The following is a 26,556-nucleotide window of genomic DNA, read 5'->3' as shown; positions in this document are numbered from 1 at the left end:
ATGAAAAATTTTATTTTTCCACTAGACATGGCTAGATCGATTCAGCTGTTCATTTTGATCAAGAATATGTATGAATTATAGGGTCGGAAATGTTTCCTTCATTGTTTTATAAGCTTCTGAATAATACTAACACCCTGCAAAAAGGTATAAAAACAGGCAATTTTTTTAAATAATCAGTGTTTTCCAAACATCATAATTAAGCCAAATATGCACTAATTTTAATTCGGAAAGCTGTTCTGTGTTCGTTTTTAAAGCGCTAACAAATCTGCATACTGCGTTTGTTGATGCTGTTAAAAGATTTTGAATAAAATTATAATAACCTGGAAAAAGGTATAAAAACAGGCAATTTTTTTAAATAATCAGTGTTTTCCAAACATCATAATTAGGCCAAAAATGCATTAATTTCAATTCGGAAATGTGTTCTGTGTTAGTTTTTAAAGCGCTAACAAATCTGCATACTGCGTTTGTTGATGCTGTTAAAAGATTTTGAATAAAATTATAATAACCTGAAAAAAGGTATAAAAACAGGCAATTTTTTTAAATAATCAGTGTTTTCCAAACATCATAATTAGGCCAAAAATGCATTAATTTCAATTCGGAAATGTGTTCTGTGTTAGTTTTTAAAGCGCTAACAAATCTGCATACTGCGTTTTGCAATTTAAAAAATTCAATTTTTTGTCGAATTTTGCAAATTTTAATGATGTAACCCCTTATCTTTTTTTTCATATTTCGATAAAAATGAAAAATTTTATTTTTCCACTAGACATGGCTAGATCGATTCAGCTGTTCATTCTGATCAAGAATATGTATGAATTATAGGGTCGGAAATGTTTCCTTCATTGTTTTATAAGCTTCTGAATAATACTAACACCCTGCAAAAAGGTATAAAAACAGGCAATTTTTTTAAATAATCAGTGTTTTCCAAACATCATAATTAAGCCAAATATGCACTAATTTTAATTCGGAAAGCTGTTCTGTGTTCGTTTTTAAAGCGCTAACAAATCTGCATACTGCGTTTGTTGATGCTGTTAAAAGATTTTGAATAAAATTATAATAACCTGGAAAAAGGTATAAAAACAGGCAATTTTTTTAAATAATCAGTGTTTTCCAAACATCATAATTAGGCCAAAAATGCATTCATTTTAATTTGGAAATGTGTTCTGTGCTAGTTTTTAAAGCGCTAACAAATCTGCATACTGCGTTTTGCAATTTTAAAAATTCAATTTATTGTCGAATTTTGCAAATTTTAATGATGTAACCCCTTATCTTTTTTTTCATATTTCGATAAAAATGAAAAATTTTATTTTTCCACTAGACATGGCTAGATCGATTCAGCTGTTCATTCTGATCAAGAATATGTATGAATTATAGGGTCGGAAATGTTTCCTTCATTGTTTTATAAGCTTCTAAATAATACTAACACCCTGCAAAAAGGTATAAAAACAGGCAATTTTTTTAAATAATCAGTGTTTTCCAAACATCATAATTAAGCCAAATATGCACTAATTTTAATTCGGAAAGCTGTTCTGTGTTCGTTTTTAAAGCGCTAACAAATCTGCATACTGCGTTTGTTGATGCTGTTAAAAGATTTTGAATAAAATTATAATAACCTGAAAAAAGGTATAAAAACAGGCAATTTTTTTAAATAATCAGTGTTTTCCAAACATCATAATTAGGCCAAAAATGCATTAATTTCAATTCGGAAATGTGTTCTGTGCTAGTTTTTAAAGCGCTAACAAATCTGCATACTGCGTTTTGCAATTTAAAAAATTCAATTTTTTGTCGAATTTCGCAAATTTTAATGATGTAACCCCTTATCTTTTTTTTTATATTTCGATAAAAACGAAAAATTTTATTTTTCCACTAGACATGGCTAGATCGATTCAGCTGTTCATTCTGACCAAGAATATATATGAATTATAAGGTCGGAAATGATTCCTTCATTGTTTTATAAGCTTCTGAATAATACTAACATCCTACGAAAAGGTATATAGAAACAGGCAATTTTTTTAAATAATCAGTGTTTTCCAAACATCATAATTAGGCCAAAAATGCACTAATTTTAATTCGGAAAGCTGTTCTGTGTTCGTTTTTAAAGCGCTAATAAAAAAGCATACTGAGTTTTTGATGCTGTTAAAAGATTTTGAATAAAATTATAATAACCTGAAGAAAGGTATAAAAACAGGCAATTTTTTTTAATAATCAGTGTTTTCCAAACATCATAATTAGGCTAAAAATGCATTAATTTCAATTCGGAAATGTGTTCTGTGCTAGTTTTTAAAGCGCTATTAAATCTGCATACTGCGTTTTGCAATTTTAAAAATTCAATTTTTTGTCGAATTTTGCAAATTTTAATGATGTAACCCCTTATCTTTTTTTTCATATTTCGATAAAAATGAAAAATTTTATTTTTCCACTAGACATGGCTAGATCGATTCAGCTGTTCATTCTGATCAAGAATATGTATGAATTATAGGGTCGGAAATGATTCCTTCATTGTTTTATAAGCTTCTGAATAATACTAACACCCTGCAAAAAGGTATAAAAACAGGCAATTTTTTTAAATAATCAGTGTTTTACAAACATCATAATTAAGCCAAATATGCATTAATTTTAATTCGGAAAGCTGTTCTGTGTTCGTTTTTAAAGCGCTAACAAATCTGCATACTGCGTTTGTTGATGCTGTTAAAAGATTTTGAATAAAATTATAATAACCTGAAAAAAGGTATAAAAACAGGCAATTTTTTTAAATACTCAGTGTTTTCCAAACATCATAATTAGGCCAAAAATGCATTAATTTCAATTCGGAAAAGTGTTCTGTGCTAGTTTTTAAAGCGCTAACAAATCTGCATACTGCGTTTTGCAATTTAAAAAATTCAATTTTTTGTCGAATTTCGCAAATTTTAATGATGTAACCCCTTATCTTTTTTTTTATATTTCGATAAAAACGAAAAATTTTATTTTTCCACTAGACATGGCTAGATCGATTCAGCTGTTCATTCTGACCAAGAATATATATGAATTATAAGGTCGGAAATGATTCCTTCATTGTTTTATAAGCTTCTGAATAATACTAACACCCTGCAAAAAGGTATAAAAACAGGCAATTTTTTTAAATAATCAGTGTTTTCCAAACATCATAATTAGGCCAAAAATGCATAAATTTCAAATTGAAAATGTGTTCTGTGTTCGTTTTTTAAGCGCTAACAAATCTGCATACTGCGTTTGTTGATGCTGTTAAAAGATTTTGAATAAAATTATAATAACCTGAAAAAAGGTATAAAAACAGGCAATTTTTTTAAATAATCAGTGTTTTCCGAACATCATAATTAGGCCAAAAATGCATTAATTTCAATTCGGAAAGCTGTTTTGTGTTCGTTTTTTAACGCGCTAACAAATCTGCATACTGCGTTTGTTGATGCTGTTAAATGATTTTGAATAAAATTATAATTACCTGAAAAAAGGTATAAAAACAGGCAATTTTTTTAAATAATCAGTGTTTTCCAAACATCATAATTATGCCAAAAATGCATTAATTTCAAATTGAAAATGTGTTCTGTGTTCGTTTTTAAAGCGCTAACAAATCTGCATACTACGTTTGTTGATGCTGTTAAAAGATTTTGAATAAAATTATAATAACCTGAAAAAAGGTATAAAAACAGTTTTTTTTTTTTAATAATCAGTGTTTTCCAAACATCATAATTAGGCCAAAATGCATTAATTTCAATTCGGAAATGTGTTCTGTGCTAGTTTTTAAAGCGCTATTAAATCTGCATACTGCGTTTTGCAATTTTAAAAATTCAATTTTTTGTCGAATTTTGCAAATTTTAATGATGTAACCCCTTATCTTTTTTTTCATATTTCGATAAAAATGAAAAATTTTATTTTTCCACTAGACATGGCTAGATCGATTCAGCTGTTCATTCTGATCAAGAATATATATGAATTATAGGGTCGGAAATGATTCCTTCATTGTTTTATAAGCTTCTGAATAATACTAACACCCTACAAAAAGGTATAAAACAGGCAATTTTTTTAAATAATCAGTGTTTTCCAAACATCATAATTAGGCCAAAAATGCATTAATTTTAATTCGGAAAGATGTTCTGTGTTCGTTTTTAAATTGCTAATAAATCTGCATACTGCGTTTGTTGATGCTGTTAAAAGATTTTGAATAAAATTATAATTACCTGAAAAAAGGTATAAAAACAGGCAATTTTTTTAAATAATCAGTGTTTTCCAAACATCATAATTAGGCCAAAAATGCATTCATTTAAATTCGGAAATGTGTTCTGTGCTAGTTTTTAAAGCGCTAACAAATCTGCATACTGCGTTTGTTGATGCTGTTAAATGATTTTGAATAAAATTATAATTACCTGAAAAAAGGTATAAAAACAGGCAATTTTTTTAAATAATCAGTGTTTTCCAAACATCATAATTAGGCCAAAAATGCATTAATTTCAAATTGAAAATGTGTTCTGTGTTCGTTTTTAAAGCGCTAACAAATCTGCATACTGCGTTTTGCAATTTTAAAAATTCAATTTTTTTTCGAATTTTGCAAATTTTAATGATGTAACCCCTTATCTTTTTTTTTCATATTTCGATAAAAATGAAAAATTTTATTTTTCCACTAGACATGGCTAGAACGATTCAGCTGTTCATTCTGATCAAGAATATATATGAATTATAGGGTCGGAAATGATTCCTTCATTGTTTTATGAGCTTCTGAACAATACTAACACCCTGCAAAAAGGTATAAAAACAGGCAATTTTTTTAAATAATCAGTGTTTTCCAAACATCATAATTAGGCCAAAAATGCATTAATTTCAAATTGAAAATGTGTTCTGTGTTCGTTTTTAAAGCGCTAACAAATCTGCATACTGCGTTTGTTGATGCTGTTAAAAGATTTTGAATAAAATTATAATAACCTGAAAAAAGGTATAAAAACAGGCAATTTTTTTGAATAATCAGTGTTTTCCAAACATCATAATTAGGCTAAAAATGCATTAATTTCAATTCGGAAATGTGTTCTGTGCTAGTTTTTAAAGCGCTATTAAATATGCATACTAAAACTGGCAATTTTTTTAAATAATCAGTGTTTTCCAAACATCATAATTAGGCCAAAAATGCATTCATTTCAATTCGGAAAGCTGTTCTATGTTCGTTTTTAAGGCGCTAACAAATCTGCATACTGCGTTTGTTGATGCTGTTAAAAGATTTTGAATAAAATTATAATAACCTGAAAAAAGGTATAAAAACAGGCAATTTTTTTGAATAATCAGTGTTTTCCAAACATCATAATTAGGCCAAAAATGCATTAATTTCAATTCGGAAATGTGTTCTGTGTTAGTTTTTAAAGCGCTAACAAATCTGCATACTGCGTTTTGCAATTTTAAAAATTCAATTTTTTGTCGAATTTTGCAAATTTTAATGATGTAACCCCTTATCTTTTTTTTTCATATTTCGATAAAAATGAAAAATTTTATTTTTCCACTAGACATGGCTAGAACGATTCAGCTGTTCATTCTGATCAAGAATATATATGAATTATAGGGTCGGAAATGATTCCTTCATTGTTTTATAAGCTTCTGAACAATACTAACACCCTGCAAAAAGGTATAAAAACAGGCAATTTTTTTAAATAATCAGTGTTTTCCAAACATCATAATAAGGCCAAAAATGCATTAATTTCAATTCGGAAAGCTGTTCTGGGTTCGTTTTTAAAGCGCTAACAAATCTGCATACTGCGTTTGTTGATGCTGTTAAAAGATTTTGAAAAAAATTATAATTACCTGAAAAAAGGTATAAAAACAGAAAATTTTTTTAAATAATCAGTGTTTTCCAAACATCATAATTAGGCCAAAAATGCATTAATTTCAATTCGGAAATGTGTTCTGTGTTTGTTTTTAAAGCGCTAACAAATCTGCATACTGCGTTTGTTGATGCTGTTAAATGATTTTGAATAAAATTATAATAACCTGAAAAAAGGTATAAAAACAGACTATTTTTTTAAATAATCAGTGTTTTCCAAACATCATAATTAGGCCAAAAATGCATTAATTTCAATTCGGAAATGTGTTCTGTGTTCGTTTTGAAAGCGCTAACAAATCTGCATACTGCGTTTAATTTTAAAAATCAGTTTTTTGTCGAATTTTGCATATTTTAACGATGTAACCTTTATTATTTTTGATAAAATTGACCAAAAATTTGTTTCTCTCTTTTATACCTAGAAAGATTCGCCTATTGATGCTGATCAAGGATGTCTCCTTCAGCGCGTTGCAAGCTTCCGACTGGAATGATAAGTACCCAGGAGGAGTGTATAGTTATGCAGTTCCTTTTGGTAAAACCTCCATAACCCAACCCGTCCATTACTTTACAATTTCTCAATTTCAGGATGATGACGGCAAATCAACGATATAATCTTGTTAGGGAACTCCTCTTCGTCAAACTACATCCTTCACGTATTTATCAGCCTTTTGCCCAAACGTAACGGGAAACCAATTAATCTCTATCAATGCCCCGGACTTTGCAGGCTCAAGCTCAAGGATCAAGTGACAAGACATCGACTGGCTTAGCGGACGAAGAGCGAAGTGGACCGACCAGGAGGATTTGGGGGTAGATGTTGCTAGATGCTATGGAGTTGGAGACGGGGACTGACATCTACGACTCCCTGGAGTGCAATCGGAAATGGACGCCAATGAAACAAATGCAGGCACGTAAAAAAGTCGAGGACCAAAGGTTGCTCAACCTCTGACATTGCCCAAAACCATCGTTCACCTCTCGATTCCAGCTTCCCTCTCTTCTTGAAACTTCCAATTGTGCAACGCGTGGTATGAGTAATGAGAGAAACGGCAGCCAAAAAGGGAAAACGATTTTCCGGTTCAATCAGTTTTGATTTAAATTGCAATTATTAACTTGAGTTTGGCAAATCATTTGTTCGAAGGGTAAATTGGGTTTCTCATTAGCTAGGAAATTGATTGGAAGGAGTGTCTGATATCTCCTTGATATAACTCCTTAACGAAAAAAAGAGCTCGTCGACGAATTAATGTATGCAATTATAATTTTTTTTAGATGAAACGAATCGGTCTATGTTATTAACATAAAATTATATATGTATTTCCCAGCTGTTTATTTTTAGTTCCTATATCCAGCTTGATAACTATCAGATTGTAATCTGTCTAAAAATAAGCTCACAATTTCAGATATCACACAAGATAGTGACCTCTGTTCATCCTTCTGAAAAGAATCGTAATCTTGCTTTGGGCTTAACTGAACCACCTTAAAGAAAACTTTCCCAGACAGTAGCTGATCGCTTTCAGCTTCCGAAATCATAAAATACTTTTATCTAACTGATGCCAGGCAAAGCCATGCAGACCCCAAGTGATCTATTTCAAATGACTTTTGGGGGTTTCGTATTATATAGAGAAAACAATGGTCACTAAATCATTTTTAGGTTTTCTTTTAGTAAAAGCACACAAAAAACACACACTGACCAAACACAATCCCGGGAAAAGAATCCCATGTTATAGTAAACAACTCGCTTAAATCTAGAGGTTGAAGATGCTAAACCCGCCTAATCCGATGGGTAATTATTTACAGAGAATAGCGCGATAGGCGTTATCAGAGGACGTATGGCGGAGGTGCCATAACTAACACGGTATTATGCCAATAAAGGAGAGTGACGCAGCCCCCTGTCTTGTCACTTTTCATCATTGCCCTCAGATTTTGTTTTGGTCTCCCTTTCGGGCAAGTTGTAATCTGTTTCCTGATCGTGTTCAGCCTTGAGGGGCTTCTTCTCCTCCTCATCTTCCTTTTGGAGTGTCAAAGATTGCAGTTCCTTGAGACCAGGATCGGGCAACGGGTGGCAGCCACTGTTCCAAGGCTGCAATGTGGACTCCGAAAAGAGCACGTATAGAATGCCACTGCCCGTTAGCATGGCTGAACTAAGCAGGAAGACCTGCTTCCAGGCCTCAATCGTTTGCTATAAAGATTATAAATAAGATCATTTCCTAATAACTTCTCTAAACTCACATTTCCCTGGGTTAGGTAACCCACTATTAAGGGCGAAATAAAACCCGGCATTCCTCCAATCATTCCACTTACTCCAAGCACAATGCCAGCATAGTTGGGCGATAAATCCACCATGGAAGCCAAGGGTCCTGAGGACACGGCACCATGGAACATGGTGGCCAAGGTGACCAACAGAATGGCAGCTGTGGCATTGTAACCAAAGTAAGCCAATGCTAGGACTATAAGACCCTTGACACCGCAGCCTGCAAGTAGGATTATAATTAAAGTATTCCTCTGAAATATCAAGAATCCTGATACTGATACTCACAGACAAAAGTGGCCAGCTTGCGGACATTTGTGCGACTCAGGCGATCCGTTCGCAGCAGATAATCGGCGAACATGGAAAAGACATAGGCGAAGAGCATCCGCATAAGATGTGGCAAGCCCGACAAGAAACCCGTCTATACATAAAAAAATACAAATTACTCCCGTCCAAAGATTTAACCAGTCCCCCACTCACGGCTCTCATATTCCAGTGATGGATCAGACGGAAGTAGGTAGGCGCATGGGTCATCAGGGTGAATAGGCCCCAGATGCCGCCCCACTGAGCAACCACATTTAGCCACACCGGTCGAGAAGTGGCTATAGCTCGCCAGGGTGTGGGTCCCGGCTTAGCAGTCTGAACCGAGGCGCCCAGGGATTTTTCGATATACCTCCTTTCTGAGTCGGCAATGCGAGGGTGTTGAGCGGGACTGTCGAAGACAAGGAACTGCCAAGCTATGAACCACAGGGTACCCACAATGCCACAGATGTAGTACACCCACTCCCAGCTAGTCCAGTCGATGATGAAGCCAAATATTGGATAGAACAGAGCCACTCCGACCGAGCTTCCCAAATAGGCGCTAACAAACTTGCTGCGCTCATTGGGCGGTATCCATTTGGCCGTGAGAACGTGCATCGATGGCCAGGCCAGGCCCTAAATAAAGAAAGACTCAAAATATTGTCCTTATTGTCCTTAACAGAGGTGTTGTACCCACCGTTATCCAACCCTGGAACACGCGAATTGCAATCAAGCCTGTGTAGCTCCAATAGGAAATCAGGGGAATAACGAAACAGCAGAAGACACCGATTCCATTGGCCCAGCCAAAGACCAATTTGGTGCCGTATTTGGTGGCCAGGATGCCGCCGGGAATCTGGAGGGTCCAGTGGGCCCAGAAGAAGGATCCTAGGAGGGCAGCCTGCTGCTTTTCATCCCAGTGGAAGCCCTCCCTCTCATACGGAATCTGCAGGCAATATATATAGGGTAAACATTACTCATACGCCCCGGTGTTGCATCACTTAGTGGCTTCATTAAGCACTTAATCAGAGATGAATCAGTGATCCAATGCTACTCACATTCGCCCAGTTCAAAAACCAACGCTCCAGCGAGAATCCCTTATGCAATTCCTCCACCGGAAGGGCAGTGGAGTTTCCTTCAAGCGTAGCGTTGGCGAGAAGCGAGGGAACCACCTTTTTGGCCACCATGTCCACAATGGTGATGTTCAGATTGATCCGGATCATGTAGTTGACAATAAAGCCCATGAATGTCATGTACCACAGCACCGTGCGCGCCTCGACTGGAAGAAATCGAGAGGAGAGACGAAACATATTGAAAAGCAAAGCCACAAATTGTGGTTAAGTTTCACGTTTGGAGAGATCTTGAGCCAGATCTTGAGCGAGGTAAGACAGGTACCTGCAGCCATGGCGAATGGTTAGTTAGTACGCGCGGGATTCCACTTAAATTTGGTTGCCGAAATCGGGATCCTGGGTCTGGACGAGTCTGGTTGGGACAAGCCTATCCAACGATCAACTGCTGCGGACCGCTGCCGGAATAGAATGCCAGCCCCACACGGCTCCCAACCGATCCAATCCGATCTGCCGGTAGCTTTGCGCATCTGCGCCTGTATCCAAGTCTCACGCAACTGATAAGCGCCACAGATCTGGCGGATTATGCTGCAGCTCGGCTCGTGATCATCATCAACCTGCATGCGACGGCAGACGACAGACGAGTTCGGCGATCGGCCCCGCTCAGATAAAGTTCGCATTTAGGCAGATCGGATCAGTCAGCTGTTCGGCTATCTTTATGACATGGCGTGCTCCCGCCTCGGGTTCAGTTGTCGCGTAACGAGAACTGGAGGCAAGATATACCAGGAGACAGTTTAATGGTACGCCGCGCTCGGGGATTTACAGTCTTGGTAAAGTCCAAACAAACGAAGATTTCTTGCGAGATTGGAGAGTAGAAGCCATAAAGTTTGGCAAATAAATAGAATGTGGATATGAGAGTTCATTTGTCTGGCAATGTACCAAGTCAGAAAACCTTAAAGAGTTCTTTAAGATACTAAAGAACTTAATAATATTCAAATATGGAACAAGTATCACTTAAAGATATATGTTTTATATTTCTGTTTACATCGATAAATTCACGCGTCGCGACTTATTGAGAACTTGAGTCACAGTTAATCTGTGCTTGTATTGCCACTGGAACATTTACATGAGGATCATGGCGAGATCTCTTACCACCAGGCTCTCATAATTCCACAGACATAATTTCGAAGAACATGAAGCAGTAATATTTTATATAGCTGGCCTCATTCCGAGCTTATTTTCGCCATAGAATTATAAACAGCCTCGTAGCAAGAGATCAATGCAAACTTAGGTTTGGCTAGCATACGGCTAGGATAGGGTGTCTGGATCGAGGGCTAACAGGGATGCGCGTCTGCCGTCGTGGGGGACACCGTCGCAGGGCGTGGTGCTCCACAAGTGGCTTCCCACAGACGGCTCAGCACTCATCCGACGTTCTCGTAGGACATTGCCGGGCGTTCACTGGCGCTCGAGCCAAAAATTGTGGGCGGGTGGTGTTGCTGCGCTTGCTGTTGCTGCTGATGGGTATGTTGTTGCTGTTGCTGGTGGGGATTGTGAGCGTGCTGGTGCTGCTGTGCCGGCGGCTGCTCGTTGCGCAGTTGGCCCAGCGGGAACATGATGTTGTGTGTCATCTGAGGGTGGTGTAGATGCTGCTCATTGGGCGGTGGCGGCGGCGGTTGCTGGTGGGCAGCGTGGTGCGCCTGAGCGGCCTCCACATGCTTGCGCTGCTCGCTCTGCTGCTGCTGTTGCTGCTGGTGGGCCTTCTCCACGGCGCTCTCCTCATACTTCTTCTGCAACTGAAAGTGCGGGAGTTGCTGGGAGGCGTGTAAGGGCACGGCCACTGCTCCGGCAGCACTAACTCGCTCGACTTGCGACTGTGGCGAAGGCTCGCGATCGCCTTTCTCGTACTTCTTCTGCAACTGATACATGCTGTGTGATAGGTGGGCAGCCACCGAACCGCTGCTACTGCTGCTGGAGCTCTGCTTTGAGGAGGTCGACGCGGATGATGCCGTGGACTTTTCCGCCTTGACAGGCGACTTCTTTTGGTACTTCTTCAATATCTGCATTAGTTCGGACTTCACATCTAGGCGTATCTCCTCAGGCACCCGCTTGATCTCTTCGTACAGGGATAGAAGAAATAGCTTGTCCGGATCTCGGTTCTTGCGCTTCTTGCTTTTCTTCGGAAAGGCATCCTGCATAAACTGCAGCAGCTTTTCCTCGAAGGGCGACTCCCTGGGCACCGAGCCACTGCCGTGCTGACGCCTCAACAGGTGCGGATGCAGGCTCCCGTGAAAAGCCGGATGCTGTGGAGCCGAGTGCAACTGCCCACTGCCACCTCCATGCTCTCCTCCTCCACCGCCGCCACCTGCGCCTCCGCCATTGTGCGTTTGCAGCTGGGGCACGGGCTGCCCTTGATAGGATCCGCCATTGGAGGAACCAGGCGCATCGTTGGTCTCCCCATCATTGGTGTGATGATCCTGCTGTTGCGGCTGTACAGCGTGGGCCTGTGGATCCTTCTGGTGCTGCAGGTGCTGCTGATGGTGGCCCACGGCCGCCGTTAGAATGGCATCACAGAGGTGCTCTGGCGCATAGTCAAAACCGGACATAAAGTTCTCTGGCTTTAGTTCGCCGTTCATTTCCTCGTAGAAGTACTCGGTGCCTACTATGTCGATAATATCGTTGTCCTCCTGATTGAGCTCAATTCCTGGTGGAGGCGATCCCCCAGAAAGTTGACAGCGCTTTAGCTCCGCCAGTTTCTTCCTAGTAGTCAGCCGCATGTCCCGCCAGCACTACAGGGCATACACATTAGAAATTGGGCTCTTTGTGATGGCAACAATATATGTACCTTCTTCCACTGGATAATGGTCTTTTTGGGACCAATGGTGTTCAGGGCTGCCTGGATCTTTTCCCAATACCACTCCTTCTCCTTCTTGCCCTCCATGTACTTGGTCTCTCGCAGCAACGTGATGAGCATCTTTTTCTGGGGCTTCGTCACTCGATCCTGGAAAAAAGAAGACGAAAAGCTAGGAGTTAATATTGTAAATTAATAAAACACAGCATAAAATTCCTAACACTTTAGTCAACGCAATATTTCTGTGAATGAGTATCCGTAATTCCTTGCTGGAAAACACTAAATTGTTGCCATTGTTTATCCAAATGTCAGCGGTGTCTACAACTTTTCGCTGTTCCCCACACACGCACATACACACACACGCCCGCGCGGATGCACATGCATACACATGACCAGAGAATCGAACGATTCCCCCAGTCAAGACATTTACAATTACCATTGTGAGCTTCTGGAGGAATCTGCGTGTGCTCGAAATCTTGATGTTTTCCTTTTCGCCCGCCTTTGCTTATTGTAGTTCGTAGATTTATTATTTAATTCGAGTTTTTTTCACTTCTCAAACATTGTGTTGCTGCCTAATCTGCTTCTTCTTCTTCGTCTTCTTGTTGCGTGCGTGAGTGTGTGTGCGCGTTCGACGGTCTCACCAGCGTTCCGTCTCTTTTCGGCACGTGCGATGCACAGTCGTCAGTCGCTTCGTCTCTGTCGGTCCGTCAGATTGACGTTTGCTGCCCGAGCTACCGGTTTGGAAATCAGCTGATGGGCGGAAAACCGTTACTTTATTTGATTTACGGTAAATTGCAAATATTTTTTATCAAAATGTACTACTTTTTAAATTAAATTTTTAATTATCCAAATATAAATAAATATGTATAATCAAAAGCCGTATTCTTAATTTATTTTTAAGAAGAGATTTATACATTTTGTGTTAATACTAATATCCAAAACATAAATGCGTGAAACTTGGTTGAAAATACAAATGAGATTATAATTCTGAAGCAAAACTGTAAAAATCAGCGCCGACTGGTCGTAGCCTGACGGCTGACCTGCCTGGTAATGGTGGACACACCCTCCTCAAACAGTGTCCGGAACAAGACATTGGCATGGTTAAAGAGGCCGTCCTTGAGGGACACGATCAAGAACTGGGAGCTGGTGAAGTGCTGCTTCAACATGCTGCCGATATTCTGCGTGTGCGACATGTCCAGCGCGGCGTCCACCTCGTCCAGGATGTACAAGGGAGCCGGTGAGAACTTGAGCATGGCCAGAACAAGTGAGAGAGCCACCAGTGATTTCTGGCCTCCTGACAACTCACCAAGACTCTCCTTCCACTTGCCGTTGAAACCCACTTTAATCTCCAGGCCGGTGAGACAGCCCGTGGTCATAACAGGATTGAGCTTCGCATCGGCACCCGGCAGAAGGGAACTGAAGATGCCGCTGAAGTTCTTGTTCACCTCTTCGGCAGCTCGGTTCAGCTGGGCCTGCTCCTCTTCGTCCATTTTGACGATGATCTTCTTGATCTTCTCCTTGTCCATTGCCACAATAGATCGCCGGCGCTCGGTTTCCTTGAAGTTCTCCTCCTCGCGGTCCAGCACCATGATGGCATTCATGTTTAGGTTGCGCTCCATCTTACTCTTGCTCTCCATCAGTTTGGTTAGCTTGTTGCCCGCCTCTACGGGATCCTGCCTCTTGTAATCGTAGCGAGTATTCGTCATGCCAAAGAAATTTTTCTCCTCTGGTATCCAAGGATACTTGACTTCCAATTCCTCCATCTGGTTCTTGGCCTGCTGAGCCGCCGAGCTGATCTTCTTCTTCTCGTTCTCCTTCTTCTTAACCTCTAGCTCGATTTCCTGGTTTTGCTTCAGCATTCTGTCCTTCTTCACCATCAGATTGTGCATTTCTTTGTTCTGGGCGTTTAGTTTGTCCTTCTGATCCTTGATGGCTCGCTCCAGCTCTGTAACTTCGGACGCTGCGCTGGAGCTATTTTCCTTTAGTGCGACCAGCTCGGCCTTGAATTTCTCCAGATTATCTACCATTTCCTGGTGCTGCTGCTTGGCCGTTTCAATTGTCTTCTGCAGCTCTGTGATCTCCAGTTGCAGGGTTTCGTATTCCTGCTCGCGCTTCTTCCAGTTGGCACGTGACTTCTCCGCCCGTTGCTTAGACGCCTTCACCTCGTTGGTGGCTGCCTTGAGTTCGCGTTCTCGATAGCCCTTGGCATCAGCCAGCTTGGCCTCGATGTCCTTGATTTTGGCCTGCGAGCTCTTCTGCTTTTCACGCGCATCTACGTTTTGCTGTTCGAGCGTTTTGACCCTCTCCCGCATTTCTTCTATTTCGGCTTGGTTCTGCTGGAAGGTGGTTTGGGCCAACCTATTCTGGCACATGGTAAGCTCGTGCTGACGCAGCTCTAGGTTCTCTTTCATCTTGTTGAACGAGTGGGCCACGTTCTCAATGGATCTAGAATTAAAACATTTTGGGTTAAGATTTCGGTTTAAGGAAGTGGCGTTTTAACCTACGCCATTTGCTGTTCCACTGCCGCGATCTCAGCATCGATCTCTCGGTATTCCTTTTCCAGTTTTCTGATCGAGTACAACTCCTCTAGAACGTTAGCTCCCTTGGGAGGAGCGCCGCCGGACACAGTGCCATGGGGATCCACCACATCACCCTCCAAAGTCACCGAACGACAGTTGATGCGCGGATCGTAGCTGATCTTTAAAATATGAACAAGTTAAGTCTCGCAGTGGCACCGCTCTATAGTCCACCTACCTCCTTAGCTATATCCAGATCTCTGCATATTAGGGTTGACCCAAAGAGATACCTAATTACGGGCTCGTAGTATCGGTCGTAGTTTACCAGCGACATGGCCCACTGCACGTTCTCCGCGCCCACCTTGTTCTGGGCATAGTCTACGACCTGTCTCTGGAGCGATCCAGACTGGATCTTGTTGATGGGTATAAAGGTGACGCGGCGCTGCAGCTGTCCCCTCTGGAGAATCTTTTTACAGGTCACATCATCGTCCGTTACATAGCTATATAACTGAAACAGAAATTTACGTTAAAATAAAAATCCCTAGAAGCATCAAAAGGTAACTTACGTTTCCGCCTGCAGTTGTCACTAAGGCCATGGAGTTTTGCATGTCATTCACCTGGAATAACTTGCCTACCATACCGCGAACTTTACGCCGATCAAAGCTGGGCTCCGGGTCCTGGTACTGGAGATCATATCGAGCGGCATTGCAGCGGTCCAATTGTCGCTTGAGCTCACGTTTGCGGTTGTGCAGCTCGTTTCTTCGCTCCCGGAGCTGCTCGAACTGGCCCCCTTCGTAGTTAATGCCTTGCAGCTGGCGCTCCAAGTTCTTTATTTCCGCCACCAACTGATCGTGAAGGCCTTTATCCTTTGTGTAAGCTGCGTCGTTAGTCTGCGTCTCGCCTTCCCGTTGCTTCAACACGCCGCGTGTGTGACGAAGTTCCATCTCTGAGGTTTTAATCGTGGTTTGTGCTTCGCTGAACTGCTCCTTTGCCACTGAAACAGGTGGAAAATTAGTTTGAATATATATAGAGGACATCGTGTGACTAACCTATTAACTGATCTTGCAGTGTGGTGGCCTGACCATCTTCGTTGGTGGACAGACCCTGGGACACCGCCTCCAGCTTGCGTTGAGCATCCTCATACGCCTTAGAATCCGTAGCATCTGCTTCCTTAAGGCTCTCAAACTCGCCCTGAACCTTTGCCATGTCTTCTTTCTTTTTTGCCAGCGCCCGCGTATCATCTTCTATATTTTTAGCAGCCATTTTGATCTTTTTCTCGTCCTGCTGTATGGTTCCTTGTGCGGCCTTCAAGCTGCCCGATGCGGTGGCCTCTATGGCCCGCTTGGCCTTTAGCTGGGCCTCCAGTTCGTTGAGGGAGCCACCCATCTCATCGTCGATCTGCTTCTGCATGATCTGTACGGTGTTGTCAATCTCCTCGATATCCTCTATGTTCTTGGCATGCGTGGCCTGATCCTTTTTAATGCGATCCTCGATTTTCTGCTCATTGGCTTCCACTGACTTCAAGGTCTCGCTTTGCTTGCGATACTTTGCCGAGATGTGAATCCTGACGAGAAAGTCAATGTCGCGACAGATCTTCTGATACTCCTGGTACGCGGAGCGCTCCTGACGAAGTTTCACCAGCTTTGGCAGCACCTCTTCATCGAGAAGGACCTTCGTTTCCCTCACCTTGGTCTCCTTCTTTTCTATAAGTGTCTTGGTGGCGTCTCGCTTTGATTTATACTGACTGGTGCCCGCTGCCTCTTCCACCATGGAGAGAACCTTGGGGGAAATGCATGAATTAATTGAATCGGTAAAATCTCTTAGCACCTACCTCCTTGGGCTTCATGTTAAGCACTTGCTGGATCTTGCCCTGCATTATAAGGAAATTTGGATTGTTCACGTTGAGCTGGATGGAGCAGAAGAAGTCCTGCACCTTCTTGTTCTGCACCAGTTTACCGTTGATCAGAAACTTGTTCTTGCCACCGACGGCCACCTGTCGGGTCACTGAGATTTCCCGACACTTCTCGTAGCCTTGCGGACACTGGGCGGCATTGGTGTTGTCGAAAACAATGGTCACTGTGGCCTTGGTGATGCCCGCCTGTCCATTCTTGTACACCAAGTCTTGGAGAGCAGAAGCTCGCACCTTGGTTGAAAGGAATATATTACAAATGTCCTTGCACGGCACGAAGTACACTTACATTCTGCAGATTGCTGATGCCCAGCACGAAGCAGATGCTATCCAATATGTTTGACTTTCCGGAGCCGTTTAATCCCGTGATGGCCGTGAACTCCGGATCAAAGCCTTCAATTTCCGTGCGCCGGCCGTAGGACTTGAAGCCATCGAGCACGAGCCTCTTCACGTACATTTTTACCAAAACAATACGCAGTTCTTGGCGTCCTTTGCTAAAAAAAAGTCCGCGTCAAATTATAGCTGCGAAGCAATCGATGACATTATCGACATATCGATAAATCGATGTTTTTAGTATTTTTCAAGTTTTGTCCAAGCTAGTGTGACCAATTTTATGAAAAAATATACCGTTTACCTTAAAACGGTTGCAGCTTTTAAATAATTTTTTGGTTAATTATATTTAAATAAAATTGAGTCTTCGATTTATCAAAGCTTCGCTCTCAGAGCCTCGTAGCACTTGCTCCTGTATCTCCTGTACATGCTGCGCCAGAAATCCATCCGCTCACCATCCGGATTGACGCACATCTTCAGCTCCCGGTCGATGAGCAGGCAGTCCAGCTGGAAGGGCTTCCCAGGATGAGGTTTTTGTACAGGCAGCCAGCTGTCTGACGGCTTTCCATCACGCGCAAAGTTTGCCCACATCTTGCACAAGCGCTCGGTGACCAGCAGGTCATCTTCTCTCATCTTGGACTCGTCTCCGGCCATCTGGAAGATGTAGCAAATGTCGTCGGCATGGGCCACGCCCCGCAGATCCTCGTTTTGGAAAATTTTCTTGTACATATTGCGCCCGCCCACGTAATCCAGGCGATAAAAATACAGGGGAGCCTGTGTTTGGCAACTGGCATGGATCTCCGCAGCGTGCTGGAGGTCCATGTTAAAGTGGTAGTCGGTGAACAGGTCCACCAGATTGTCCATGTTATCCTTGGTTATAGCCTGACCATTAAAGAAGAATGCCCGCAGATCGAAAGCCGCTTCCAGGGCCTCTGGAGACTGAGGATCCAGCACTAGGTTCTTTGGCACCATCCTAGCCAAATCATCTTCATAGGCCTCCAGTTTCTGCTTGGCCTTCACAATCATGGCCAGTCCTTCGGCGGAGTTGTAGCCCATAATAGTAGGCATTCCACCTAGTGACTCCTTTTTGTGCATCAAATCAAAGATGTTTTGGTCCAGGAAGCTGTCCGGACTGCTGCGGTCTTCGATAACTGGCTTAAAGGCAAAGGGCAGGTGACGCCGCCGCTCGTCGGCCGTTAGAACCTTCAAGGTGTTGGACAAAATGCCGATGGGAGTGGCCTTCTCCGACCTTAAGAATTTCAAGAGCGCCTTGGTATCACCACCGAAGTCCCCGCCGCCGAGGAGCTCCGCCAGCTTACGGGTTTTGATAGCCGCATCGTACTGGAACACCCACTCCATGTTGCCCGTTCCGCTCTGCATGATTGCCTTGTGGAACAAGCGGTTGGCATGCCGGGCATATGTGTGCAGATGGACTGACGCCCCTCCAGCACTCTCACCGAACAGGGTTACGTTTTTGGGGTCACCATTAAAGCTGGCTATGTTCTCCTGAACCCACTGCAAGGCTAGACGCTGATCCTTGAGACCCATGTTGCCATGGATACCCTCCTCGGGCAGGCTGAGAAAGCCCAGGGCTCCCAGTCGGTAATTCAGGGTGACGACAATTACGTCCTGCTCCAGAAGCTTGCCGGGAAAGTGGCTAATGAGATGATTAGATTAGATCTTTCAATTGGATAGTAAGCAATGACACTCACAAATCACTGTTGCCGTTGCCAAAGAAGTAGCCACCGCCATGAATCCACACCATTACGGGCAGAGGGACGCCCGGTTTCTTGACCTTGGGAGCGTATACATTGAGAAACAGGCAGTTTTCGGAACCTGCCACCTCCATGGTGAAGGGATCACGCTGATGGGCCATGTCCCTCTCCTTGCTGCAGTCCAATTCAGGCACATCGAAGCTTTGCAGGGGCAGCGGACTCTAAATAATGGCTATGTATGTACATACCTAGGGAAATAGTTGAATTTTTAGACTTCTTACCAGGAAACGGAGCTCTCCTACAGGTGGCTCCGCATAGGGAACGCCTAGAAAGCTGTTGTACTTCAGCCCGCTGGCCAGCGTCTTCTGTTGCCCCACCACAACACCTTGCTTCACTGGCACTTTCACCTGGCAATTCAGAAAATTATTTGTATTATTATTTCCTTTGAGATCGTAGATTTACCTTCATGCTGCTGTAGAGCCTCGTAAAAATTGATCTGGCGGGCGAGCGGAGCATGGCGAAATTAGTTATCCGTCAGCAGAGATTCCAAACAAATCTAATCTTACAAGCTCGCAATTATTCGGCAATAAACAGAAAACAACAAAAACCTCCTTCCCGCTGGACTTTGTTCGTGCGACACAGCTGACTGGGCTTAACCCTTAGATGGTGCTGGTGTGGTTTTCGGTGTCTATATTCGAAAATATTTTTAGATGTTCTTCTCTTTTCATAAAATTAATTTAAAAAAAAAGACTTTAAAATAATAAATATAAAATTGAACAATAAAATTTTTATTTCAAACCAAAGTTTTAAAACTGAGCCAAAACTGCATTAATTTTACTTCGGATAGCAGTCCCATGTTAGTTTTTATTATATTAATAAAAATCTGCATACTCAGTTTAATAAGTAATTTTTTTTTTTAATTATTGCCAATTTTAACGATGTAACCTTTTATATTTTCAAAAATGAAAAATTTTGAAGAAATTAAATTATATATATGATTTATAGGGTCGAAAAAGACTCCTGCACATTGACAAAAGATTCTGATTAAAATTATAATACCCTGCAAGGGTATGAAAAAAGGGGAAAGAAAGGTTGTTTCCTTTATTTTTATAAATGTTAATTCACTATATTTGATTATAGATTATTTTGGAATATTGGTCTTTTGTACCTGGACATCACAAAAATCAAATAAATATAAACAAAAATCAAATAATAGCCCGCCATTAATAACACCTTCGATTTCACACATTTAAAGTTACATTTAAAATGATTCTAAGTTTTATTTGACTAGTTTCATTGCATAAACATTAATACAAGTTGTTCGTTTATGGTTTGTGTTTCCATTTCGAGTTTTCCTCTTGTATTTCTAAGATGAGAACTCTCGTTCCGTAAACTTTGGCCAACGTCCGATGGTCGGAGCTGGCCGCTTGGGTTTTGGGGAAATTGGTGTTTTAGTCAGATGGATCCCTGTGTGGGGGTTCCAACTTAAAAAAGGTTTGAGCTTTCCCCGCCGCCAAGCCGGGTAGCCAACTCACCGAGGGGCGTGGCCGCACGGCTCTCGAGCTCCAAGAAGTGGGGGTTCCTTCCGGGTATGGCTTTGGTATTATTATAAGCCACGACTTTATAACAATAGGATGCGTAAGACCCTAACATCTGAATGGCGTTACTCATCTCGTTATTATAAGGTCTTTGGTATTAGGTAAGGTATGGTATGGTATGGTAAGGTAGGGTAAGGTATGGTATATAATAATTGTTAATTAACTTTAGTTTAAGCATAGTTCACACCAAAAGTCGGAAACATTTACACTTATGTACACGTTACATGCACACACTTAACACACACATACATCCAACACTTATTAACATTTATATGTATATATATATATAGAATATGCGGTAATAGTAATATTTAGCAAACAATGAGAGCATCTCGTCGAATTGGGGTTCTTTCGTTCGAAAAATGTCATCCTATGTAAGTGTTTCGAGACTCTTTTAGCCATGGTTACTTATGGTTGCTATTTGCTTGTCGGGGTTGCTTTCATTAAAATAGGGTTCACAAAAATTGGTAAATTGGTGTTTGTTCTTGCATTTCTCGTTCGTCATCGCTTAAAATCGCCGCAAGGCCAGCGTGCGCTTTAGGTAGAGACAGATGGAGCGATGGATCAGCTCGTATTGCTCAGAGTTCTGTACCATGCCGCCCCGCTGAAGGCGCAGGTTACACACTATGCCCAGCACGTCCACGAATATGTCCGGCATCTTGGGCAGCCTATCGAAGGATGGTGGCGTCTCAAGCGCCTCCTCCTCCGTCTCAGATTCCTGGTGACCCAGAATGTGCTTAATGTGCCTTATGGTGTTGCAGGTGAAGCTGCTGTCACTGTCCGACGGGAACTGGAACTCCTCTGCCGTGCTGCTGGTCAACGATTTGGTGAGCATTCCCGTCAGTGAGTAGGCCAGCGATTGCCGCAACTGCCGCACTGCGTTCAGAATGGCCGTGAAGCAACCAGTGCGTCCTATCCCAGCCGAGCAATGGATCACGGGCAGTGGCTGCACCGCATTAAAGATGTCCTGCTGGTAGATCTCAAGACGCTGAGCCGCCAAGTGGGCATTCCTTACGTTCCGGCTCTCATCGTAGTTATCAAACTCCGACTCGCACTTGCCCAGGTTCAGGACATGCAGGCAAGTGTCCAGCAGCGTGTTGATGTCCCGCGGCGAATGGTGGTCCGGCCAGTCCGGATACCAGTAGTGGTAGCAACATATCTTCTGCAGGTGATAGCTCGCACTTTGCGGCACGTGGATGCAGTAAAGAAGAACGAGCTTCCTCACGGAATAGCCATTTCGGCGTACAATACCCACGTTCTTGACCAAAAAGAAGCTGGTCTGGGCGGGCAGGGCCTCAAGCAGATCAGCTTCCAGCGTCACCTTCACCGACTCCACGCCAATGTGCCGGCCACCTAGCTCGTCATAATTAGCATCCGTCGTAGAAGACGGCACCACTGTGTCCGGCACAAATGTGGGCGTCAAATGCCGATCGAAATATTCCCGGGCAGCCACGCTCAGCTGGAATACCTCGCACTTGGCGGCCACCGCGAATATTTCGTTTAGCTCGATGGGAAAATAGATGGCGCATTTTTGTCGATTCGCTTCCGTAAAGTTGGTGAGCATGACGATCTTCTGGAAGTACTGCTGGAGGACCTGCGCCCGGTCCATATGCGGACTGCTGCTGCTACCGCCATCGATGCACCGACGGATGTAACGCTGAGTGTTTTGGTAGATCATCAGCCAGAACTCGAAGATTGTGTTGGGCAGCGGTCCCTGGGTGGCCACATAGCACTTGGACACGTAGTCGGGTCCCTAAAAAACCGGTTTAACCGGAAAACATTAAAATAAATCCTTAATTAATTAAATTCAGTTTACCTTTATGTAATTGGCATTGATGTAGGGCATGTCGTCGGAGGAGCCGGACCTCTGGACCTCCTCTTGAAGGCCAATCAGTTCGCTGGACTCAGTTTCGAGCAGCACGCGGGAGTGCTCGTTAGGCAGGATCGTCTTATAACGATTCTTTGTCTGAGAACCAAAGACCATGGGCTTCTCCTGGTGATTGAGTGGCAGATCCCAGAACTCCTTGTGCAGGTCCCGAAAGATACGCTTCTGCTCCGATTCTTCCAGTTGGGGCAACGACTGCACAATCCTTTTAACCACCGCCTGGTAGCAGGCGAGCAGTTCACTATCCTCCGAGCTTGGCGCCACCACGTCGGTGGGCGTTTCCAAGTCCCGTCCGTTGGCACCCAGTATGGGCGGCTGCTCGATAATGCTCCTGTTTGTCTGGTAGCTGTGATCGAAGACGTAGTTCAGACGGATCAAGTCGAACTGGTTGAGCGGGTTGGAGGCGCTCTGCAGCATCTGGATGCTGGCCAAGTAGATCTTGAACTCCTCGCTGGTCGTCTGCGGCGACAGGGGTCGCGTCATAATGTTGCGCACGGTTCCGGCACAGGTGCAAGTGGCCCCAATGCCCTGATCCGCTCCCGTCGACTCCTGCTGAGGATTGGGCTGCAGGTCAGAGGCAGAGCCATAGCTTACCTGGCCGAAGAACTGCTGGCTGACGGCCTTGCTGCTGTTCAGGTTCTCTGTACTAAAAAACTTGCGCTGATGCGGCGCCTGGTTGGCTGCGGCACAACTACAAACGGTAACCTTTGGTTGCCCCATATCCTGGATCTGGATCTCTGTGCTTGCTCCAACGCCCAGTATGCTGCCCATGTTGAGGGTAAGACTCTGATTGGATCCACGTCGTTCCAGCAATCCTCTCTTCGGAGTAGGCACATTCGAACCTGACCCCGAGCCCGAGCCTGTGGAGTTTGTCCGCATGCCCAGCCGATTGTACTTTTCCGCCGTCAGCATCGCCTGCTGCTGCTGCATGGAGTTCAAGTCCCCGCATGAGGTTGTCGTGTGTCCAGCCTTTAAGGTTATGCTGTGATTGGATCCTCGCCTCCTGAACAAACCCTGGCGGCTGCCCTGGCTGCTGGCCAACAAATGTGTCTGCTGGTTCTGATCCGATCTTATTGGGTTGGCCGTTCCAGCATCCAGATTGCAGCTGGACTTGGAGTTGAGTATAGATCCCAGGCTGTAGTTGGACAGGCTTAGGCCGCTGTTCATCAGGTTGCCGCAGGAGCTGTGCAGGTTGAGAGTAAGGCTGTGGTTGGAACCTCGGCGCTGCAGCAGATTCATCGATGACGTGGTGACGGCGGCCTTGCTCTGCAGTGTTGGCATCGGCAAGTCCATGGACTTCTGCTTGAAGGGAGACTCCTTCGGACCACTGCCTCCGCCAGAGGAGGAGGAGAACTCGACCAGAGTGAGGCACTCAGGCAACGTCTTCAAGTTCGTGCTGGACGAATGCAGCAGCTGATTGTGCTTGTGGGCGCTCCTCGGCGCAAGATTGGCGCCCAATCCAAACTTAGTGCTGCTGTCCACGCTGCAGGCGGACTTAAGCTCCGTTTCACCCAAGCTGGGGGTCAGACTGGCCTCCGAATCCAAGGAGCTCTGGGCTGTGCTGCTGCAATGCGGCGTTGGCACCTGATATGGGTTCTGCTTGCGGTGGTACATCAGCCAGTCGGAGGTGTTGATGCCCGGCGACTTCCGGCGCGGCGTGCGCCGCTGGTTGGCCAGACTCAGGTGGCTATCGAGCCGCGAGAGCGATGTCGAATGGATTGCGGAAGTGGGCTGCTGAAGATGATGGTGGTTGTGATGGATAACGCCTGCGGATGGCTTCAATTGGCCATGGGCCCCCGTTTCCATGTCATCGCAACTACCATGAGATTCGGTTATGTTGTGCACAACGATCGACAGCTCCGACTCATTGGCCGCTGAGTCTAGAGAGCGGGCCTTCTCCTTGGTGCTCTTGATGGTCGGCGTCTTGGGCTTGGGCAACGGCGAAGCCTGGCTGGAGTTTCTAATAGGTACATCCGTGATCCGAATGGTGAGATTGTTCTTATTCTTGCGATTCTTGCGGCCCTCGGACTTCTGCTGTATCTGTTGCTGCTGCTGCTCCACCGGTGGTTCGGTGATCGCTGGACTCCTGTCCCGACGCTGAGTCTCCTCAAAGACGGTTGTTTCCATATGCGCCTCCGGCACCACATGATCGATCTCCGGGAAGCGGAAGAAGTTACCGTTCTTGTAGCCAGCCGAGTTGATGATGTTCAGAGGGGAGCCGGACACGTTGAGATTGTTTATGGAGGAGAGCAGTTTTGGGGAATAGGTCAGGCGACTGGCCTCTAGGCCCGGCGTCGTCGACGATTCGTCTTTGAAGATTATGGTGGGAGAGTTGTGTTCGCTTTTCGACAAGTACAATGTGTTTTCCAGGTCCTGGTCGTCGCAGGTGCCTCCGCCTTTGGGAATGGTGTTCTCCTTGTCGGTGCCACGCCCCCCGCTGCCCCGCTCCTCAGCACCGGAGCTGCTGATGTGCGGCGAGCAGGATCGGCGGTCGTACAGCGAGAACCGCTTGAACTTGCGGCTCAAAGTGGGGGACTGCGAACTGGCTGGAAGTGGGTGTGGATGGGAGTGCTGGTGGACTAGGGGCAGGTGAGGACTGGCGACGGTGAACTGCTTGGGAGTGTAGGCCCGCGCCGAGTCCTCTTCCTCAGCTGACGACTCGGGTATACCCAGAATTCCACCGCCGCCATCACCTGTGGGCGAGGGAAACTCAAAGGAGGTCTGCAGGAACTCGAGAGGCGTGAAGTAGGGCGTGCTCTTATTGCTCTCCGCATCCTCGCAGCCCTCCAGCGGAGTGGAGGCGTCAGCGGAGCTGGGGTGATGGCCGGGGGGTGGTGGCTGCGGGTAGGGGTACTCAATGGGTGCATTCTCCTTGTTGTTGTTTCGTAGCTTGTCCATGATACACACACAAATGCAGGAGCGGGCCGCACGCGGCGCGGTCGCTCTGCCCGTTTAGTGTTTTAGCCTCACTCAATCGGCATTATTTCGCCCGCACTGTTAGCACTTCCGTTTTGGCCAAAACTAGATCGCCAGCAGGGGAAAAACAGCGTTTTCACAACACAACATTTTCTTTTAGAGGTGTAAAAACATCGATGAGAACATCGATGCATCGATGTTTGGATACAGTTTTCAAAATATCGATTTGTTTGCACTATCGATGATTTAAATATTTGTTTTTATATTCAACATTTTAGATCAGAATTGTACATGTTGCGACTTCTTGGCGGCATTGAAGGAAATTCAAACTTGTTATACAAAATTATTAAATTTAGCGATGCAAAATAAACCTGCAAGAACTGCGATATCACTATCGATGTATTCTGCATTATTGGCGCCAATTTAAAATCTATAAATATGCTTGCTTAACCAGTGTGTTTTTAATGTTTTAAACTAAGATGTTTGGAAGTACTTCACTTCCGATTTAATATATTTTTTAACTGCAAATTAAATATTATTGTAAATAAAATAAATAATAAATTGAACTATTACCTGTCAACATTTGATATCAAGCAATATTTTTAAAAAGCAGGCACTGCGAGAGTTTTCCGAAACCTTCCTAGTCATTCTACTAGTCTCAGCCTGTGGCTTCGCCTGATTTACCTAACTTTTTAAAAAAATCTATCAACTTTTCATATATGTTCATAAGCTAAAATGTTTTGTGTTGGAATTTTACCGCGTAGACTCTGCCTAGTGTACCGGTGAGTAGTATTTGTCAACCGTGGAACTTCGTGTATATCCCTAAACATATATCTACAAAGGCGCTTCAAGATTCACAAGATGTCTTATTCTGAGGAGAAGAAACCTCCAGCTCTTTTCTTTTGGGGCGGGGGGCTTGAGAAGCTGCAAGGTGGTCTGAAGGAAGAGGAGTATTTTACTTCGCTAACCCAAAACCTCATGTTCAAGATGGGAACCAAGAAGGACGACGCAGGACTGCCTAACTGGGATGAGTTTCAGAAGACACTGGACAATGCCTCCCTTTGCAGCTCGTCGTGCATGAACAAACACAAGAATGCACTTGAGGAAGCTTTTTTCCTAAATGAGGTGACGAGATCTTATAGCCTTTACTTTCACTGTTTAATGTCATCTTTTAATTTCAGACCGCGGATAACATGAAAATATTACATGATCGTGTGCAAGAAGAGCCAGAAGGCGTCAAGACTATCAATATATTGGATGAACTAAAATCTGATTCAAATAATTAATTGTTCTGTTTATAAGTTAACATCGATTGGTTCTCAGAAACGAATTCAACGTAGTCAAATTTTAAGTTATTGGTTAAAAAATTAATTGGCAAAATACACATACTAGTTTCTTGTTCAAAATTTATTTCAGAGTTCGTT

At 43.6% G+C, this 26,556-nt stretch overlaps 6 protein-coding genes across 7 annotated transcripts; 1 reads left to right on the top strand and 5 right to left on the bottom strand.

The window, feature by feature from the left end:
- Positions 1-7,340: 7,340 nt before the first annotated feature.
- NaPi-T (Na[+]-dependent inorganic phosphate cotransporter) lies at positions 7,341-10,295 on the bottom strand. The gene is made up of 7 exons (XM_020945624.2): positions 9,744-10,295; positions 9,407-9,627; positions 9,049-9,294; positions 8,532-8,987; positions 8,340-8,472; positions 8,033-8,274; positions 7,341-7,982 (listed from the first exon to the last, which is right to left on the bottom strand). Exons 1-7 carry the CDS (start codon positions 9,751-9,753, stop codon positions 7,701-7,703), a joined length of 1,590 nt encoding a protein of 529 aa, XP_020801283.2. The 5' UTR covers positions 9,754-10,295; the 3' UTR covers positions 7,341-7,700.
- Positions 10,296-10,429: 134 nt separating this feature from the next.
- LOC110178475 (uncharacterized) lies at positions 10,430-12,957 on the bottom strand. Of its 2 annotated transcripts, none has more exons than XM_020945617.2 (3): positions 12,700-12,957; positions 12,258-12,413; positions 10,430-12,201 (listed from the first exon to the last, which is right to left on the bottom strand). In XM_020945617.2, exons 1-3 carry the CDS (start codon positions 12,700-12,702, stop codon positions 10,837-10,839), a joined length of 1,524 nt encoding a protein of 507 aa, XP_020801276.1. In that variant the 5' UTR covers positions 12,703-12,957; the 3' UTR covers positions 10,430-10,836. The 2 variants fall into 2 exon arrangements, with proteins under 2 accessions (XP_020801276.1, XP_086693934.1); XM_086837808.1 differs by having other exon boundaries at positions 12,485-12,883.
- A 171-nt stretch (positions 12,958-13,128) lies between these two features.
- SMC2 (structural maintenance of chromosomes 2) lies at positions 13,129-17,262 on the bottom strand. Its single transcript, XM_020945616.2, has 7 exons — positions 16,978-17,262; positions 16,611-16,922; positions 15,829-16,558; positions 15,346-15,773; positions 15,018-15,287; positions 14,768-14,961; positions 13,129-14,708 (listed from the first exon to the last, which is right to left on the bottom strand). Exons 1-7 carry the CDS (start codon positions 17,143-17,145, stop codon positions 13,271-13,273), a joined length of 3,540 nt encoding a protein of 1,179 aa, XP_020801275.2. The 5' UTR covers positions 17,146-17,262; the 3' UTR covers positions 13,129-13,270.
- Positions 17,263-17,339: 77 nt separating this feature from the next.
- clt (cricklet) lies at positions 17,340-19,404 on the bottom strand. The gene is made up of 4 exons (XM_020945633.2): positions 19,196-19,404; positions 19,015-19,140; positions 18,731-18,954; positions 17,340-18,675 (listed from the first exon to the last, which is right to left on the bottom strand). Exons 1-4 carry the CDS (start codon positions 19,247-19,249, stop codon positions 17,394-17,396), a joined length of 1,686 nt encoding a protein of 561 aa, XP_020801292.2. The 5' UTR covers positions 19,250-19,404; the 3' UTR covers positions 17,340-17,393.
- A 568-nt stretch (positions 19,405-19,972) lies between these two features.
- On the bottom strand, positions 19,973-25,345 carry PTP-ER (Protein tyrosine phosphatase-ERK/Enhancer of Ras1). Its single transcript, XM_020945641.2, has 2 exons — positions 22,148-25,345; positions 19,973-22,084 (listed from the first exon to the last, which is right to left on the bottom strand). The coding sequence occupies exons 1-2, from the start codon at positions 25,112-25,114 to the stop codon at positions 20,840-20,842; spliced, it is 4,212 nt and encodes a 1,403-aa protein (XP_020801300.2). The 5' UTR covers positions 25,115-25,345; the 3' UTR covers positions 19,973-20,839.
- Positions 25,346-25,742: 397 nt separating this feature from the next.
- On the top strand, positions 25,743-26,542 carry LOC110178503 (uncharacterized). The gene is made up of 3 exons (XM_020945653.2): positions 25,743-25,914; positions 25,975-26,257; positions 26,314-26,542. Exons 1-3 carry the CDS (start codon positions 25,868-25,870, stop codon positions 26,416-26,418), a joined length of 435 nt encoding a protein of 144 aa, XP_020801312.1. The 5' UTR covers positions 25,743-25,867; the 3' UTR covers positions 26,419-26,542.
- The last annotated feature ends 14 nt before the right edge of the window (positions 26,543-26,556 follow it).

This window comes from Drosophila serrata, unplaced genomic scaffold, assembly GCF_035046125.1.
Source record: "Drosophila serrata isolate PLE 108 unplaced genomic scaffold, ASM3504612v1 contig_334, whole genome shotgun sequence".
Taxonomy (NCBI): domain Eukaryota; kingdom Metazoa; phylum Arthropoda; class Insecta; order Diptera; family Drosophilidae; genus Drosophila; species Drosophila serrata.
The sequence above is the reverse complement of the archived record's forward strand: the minus strand, read 5'-3'. Positions and strand labels throughout refer to the sequence as shown.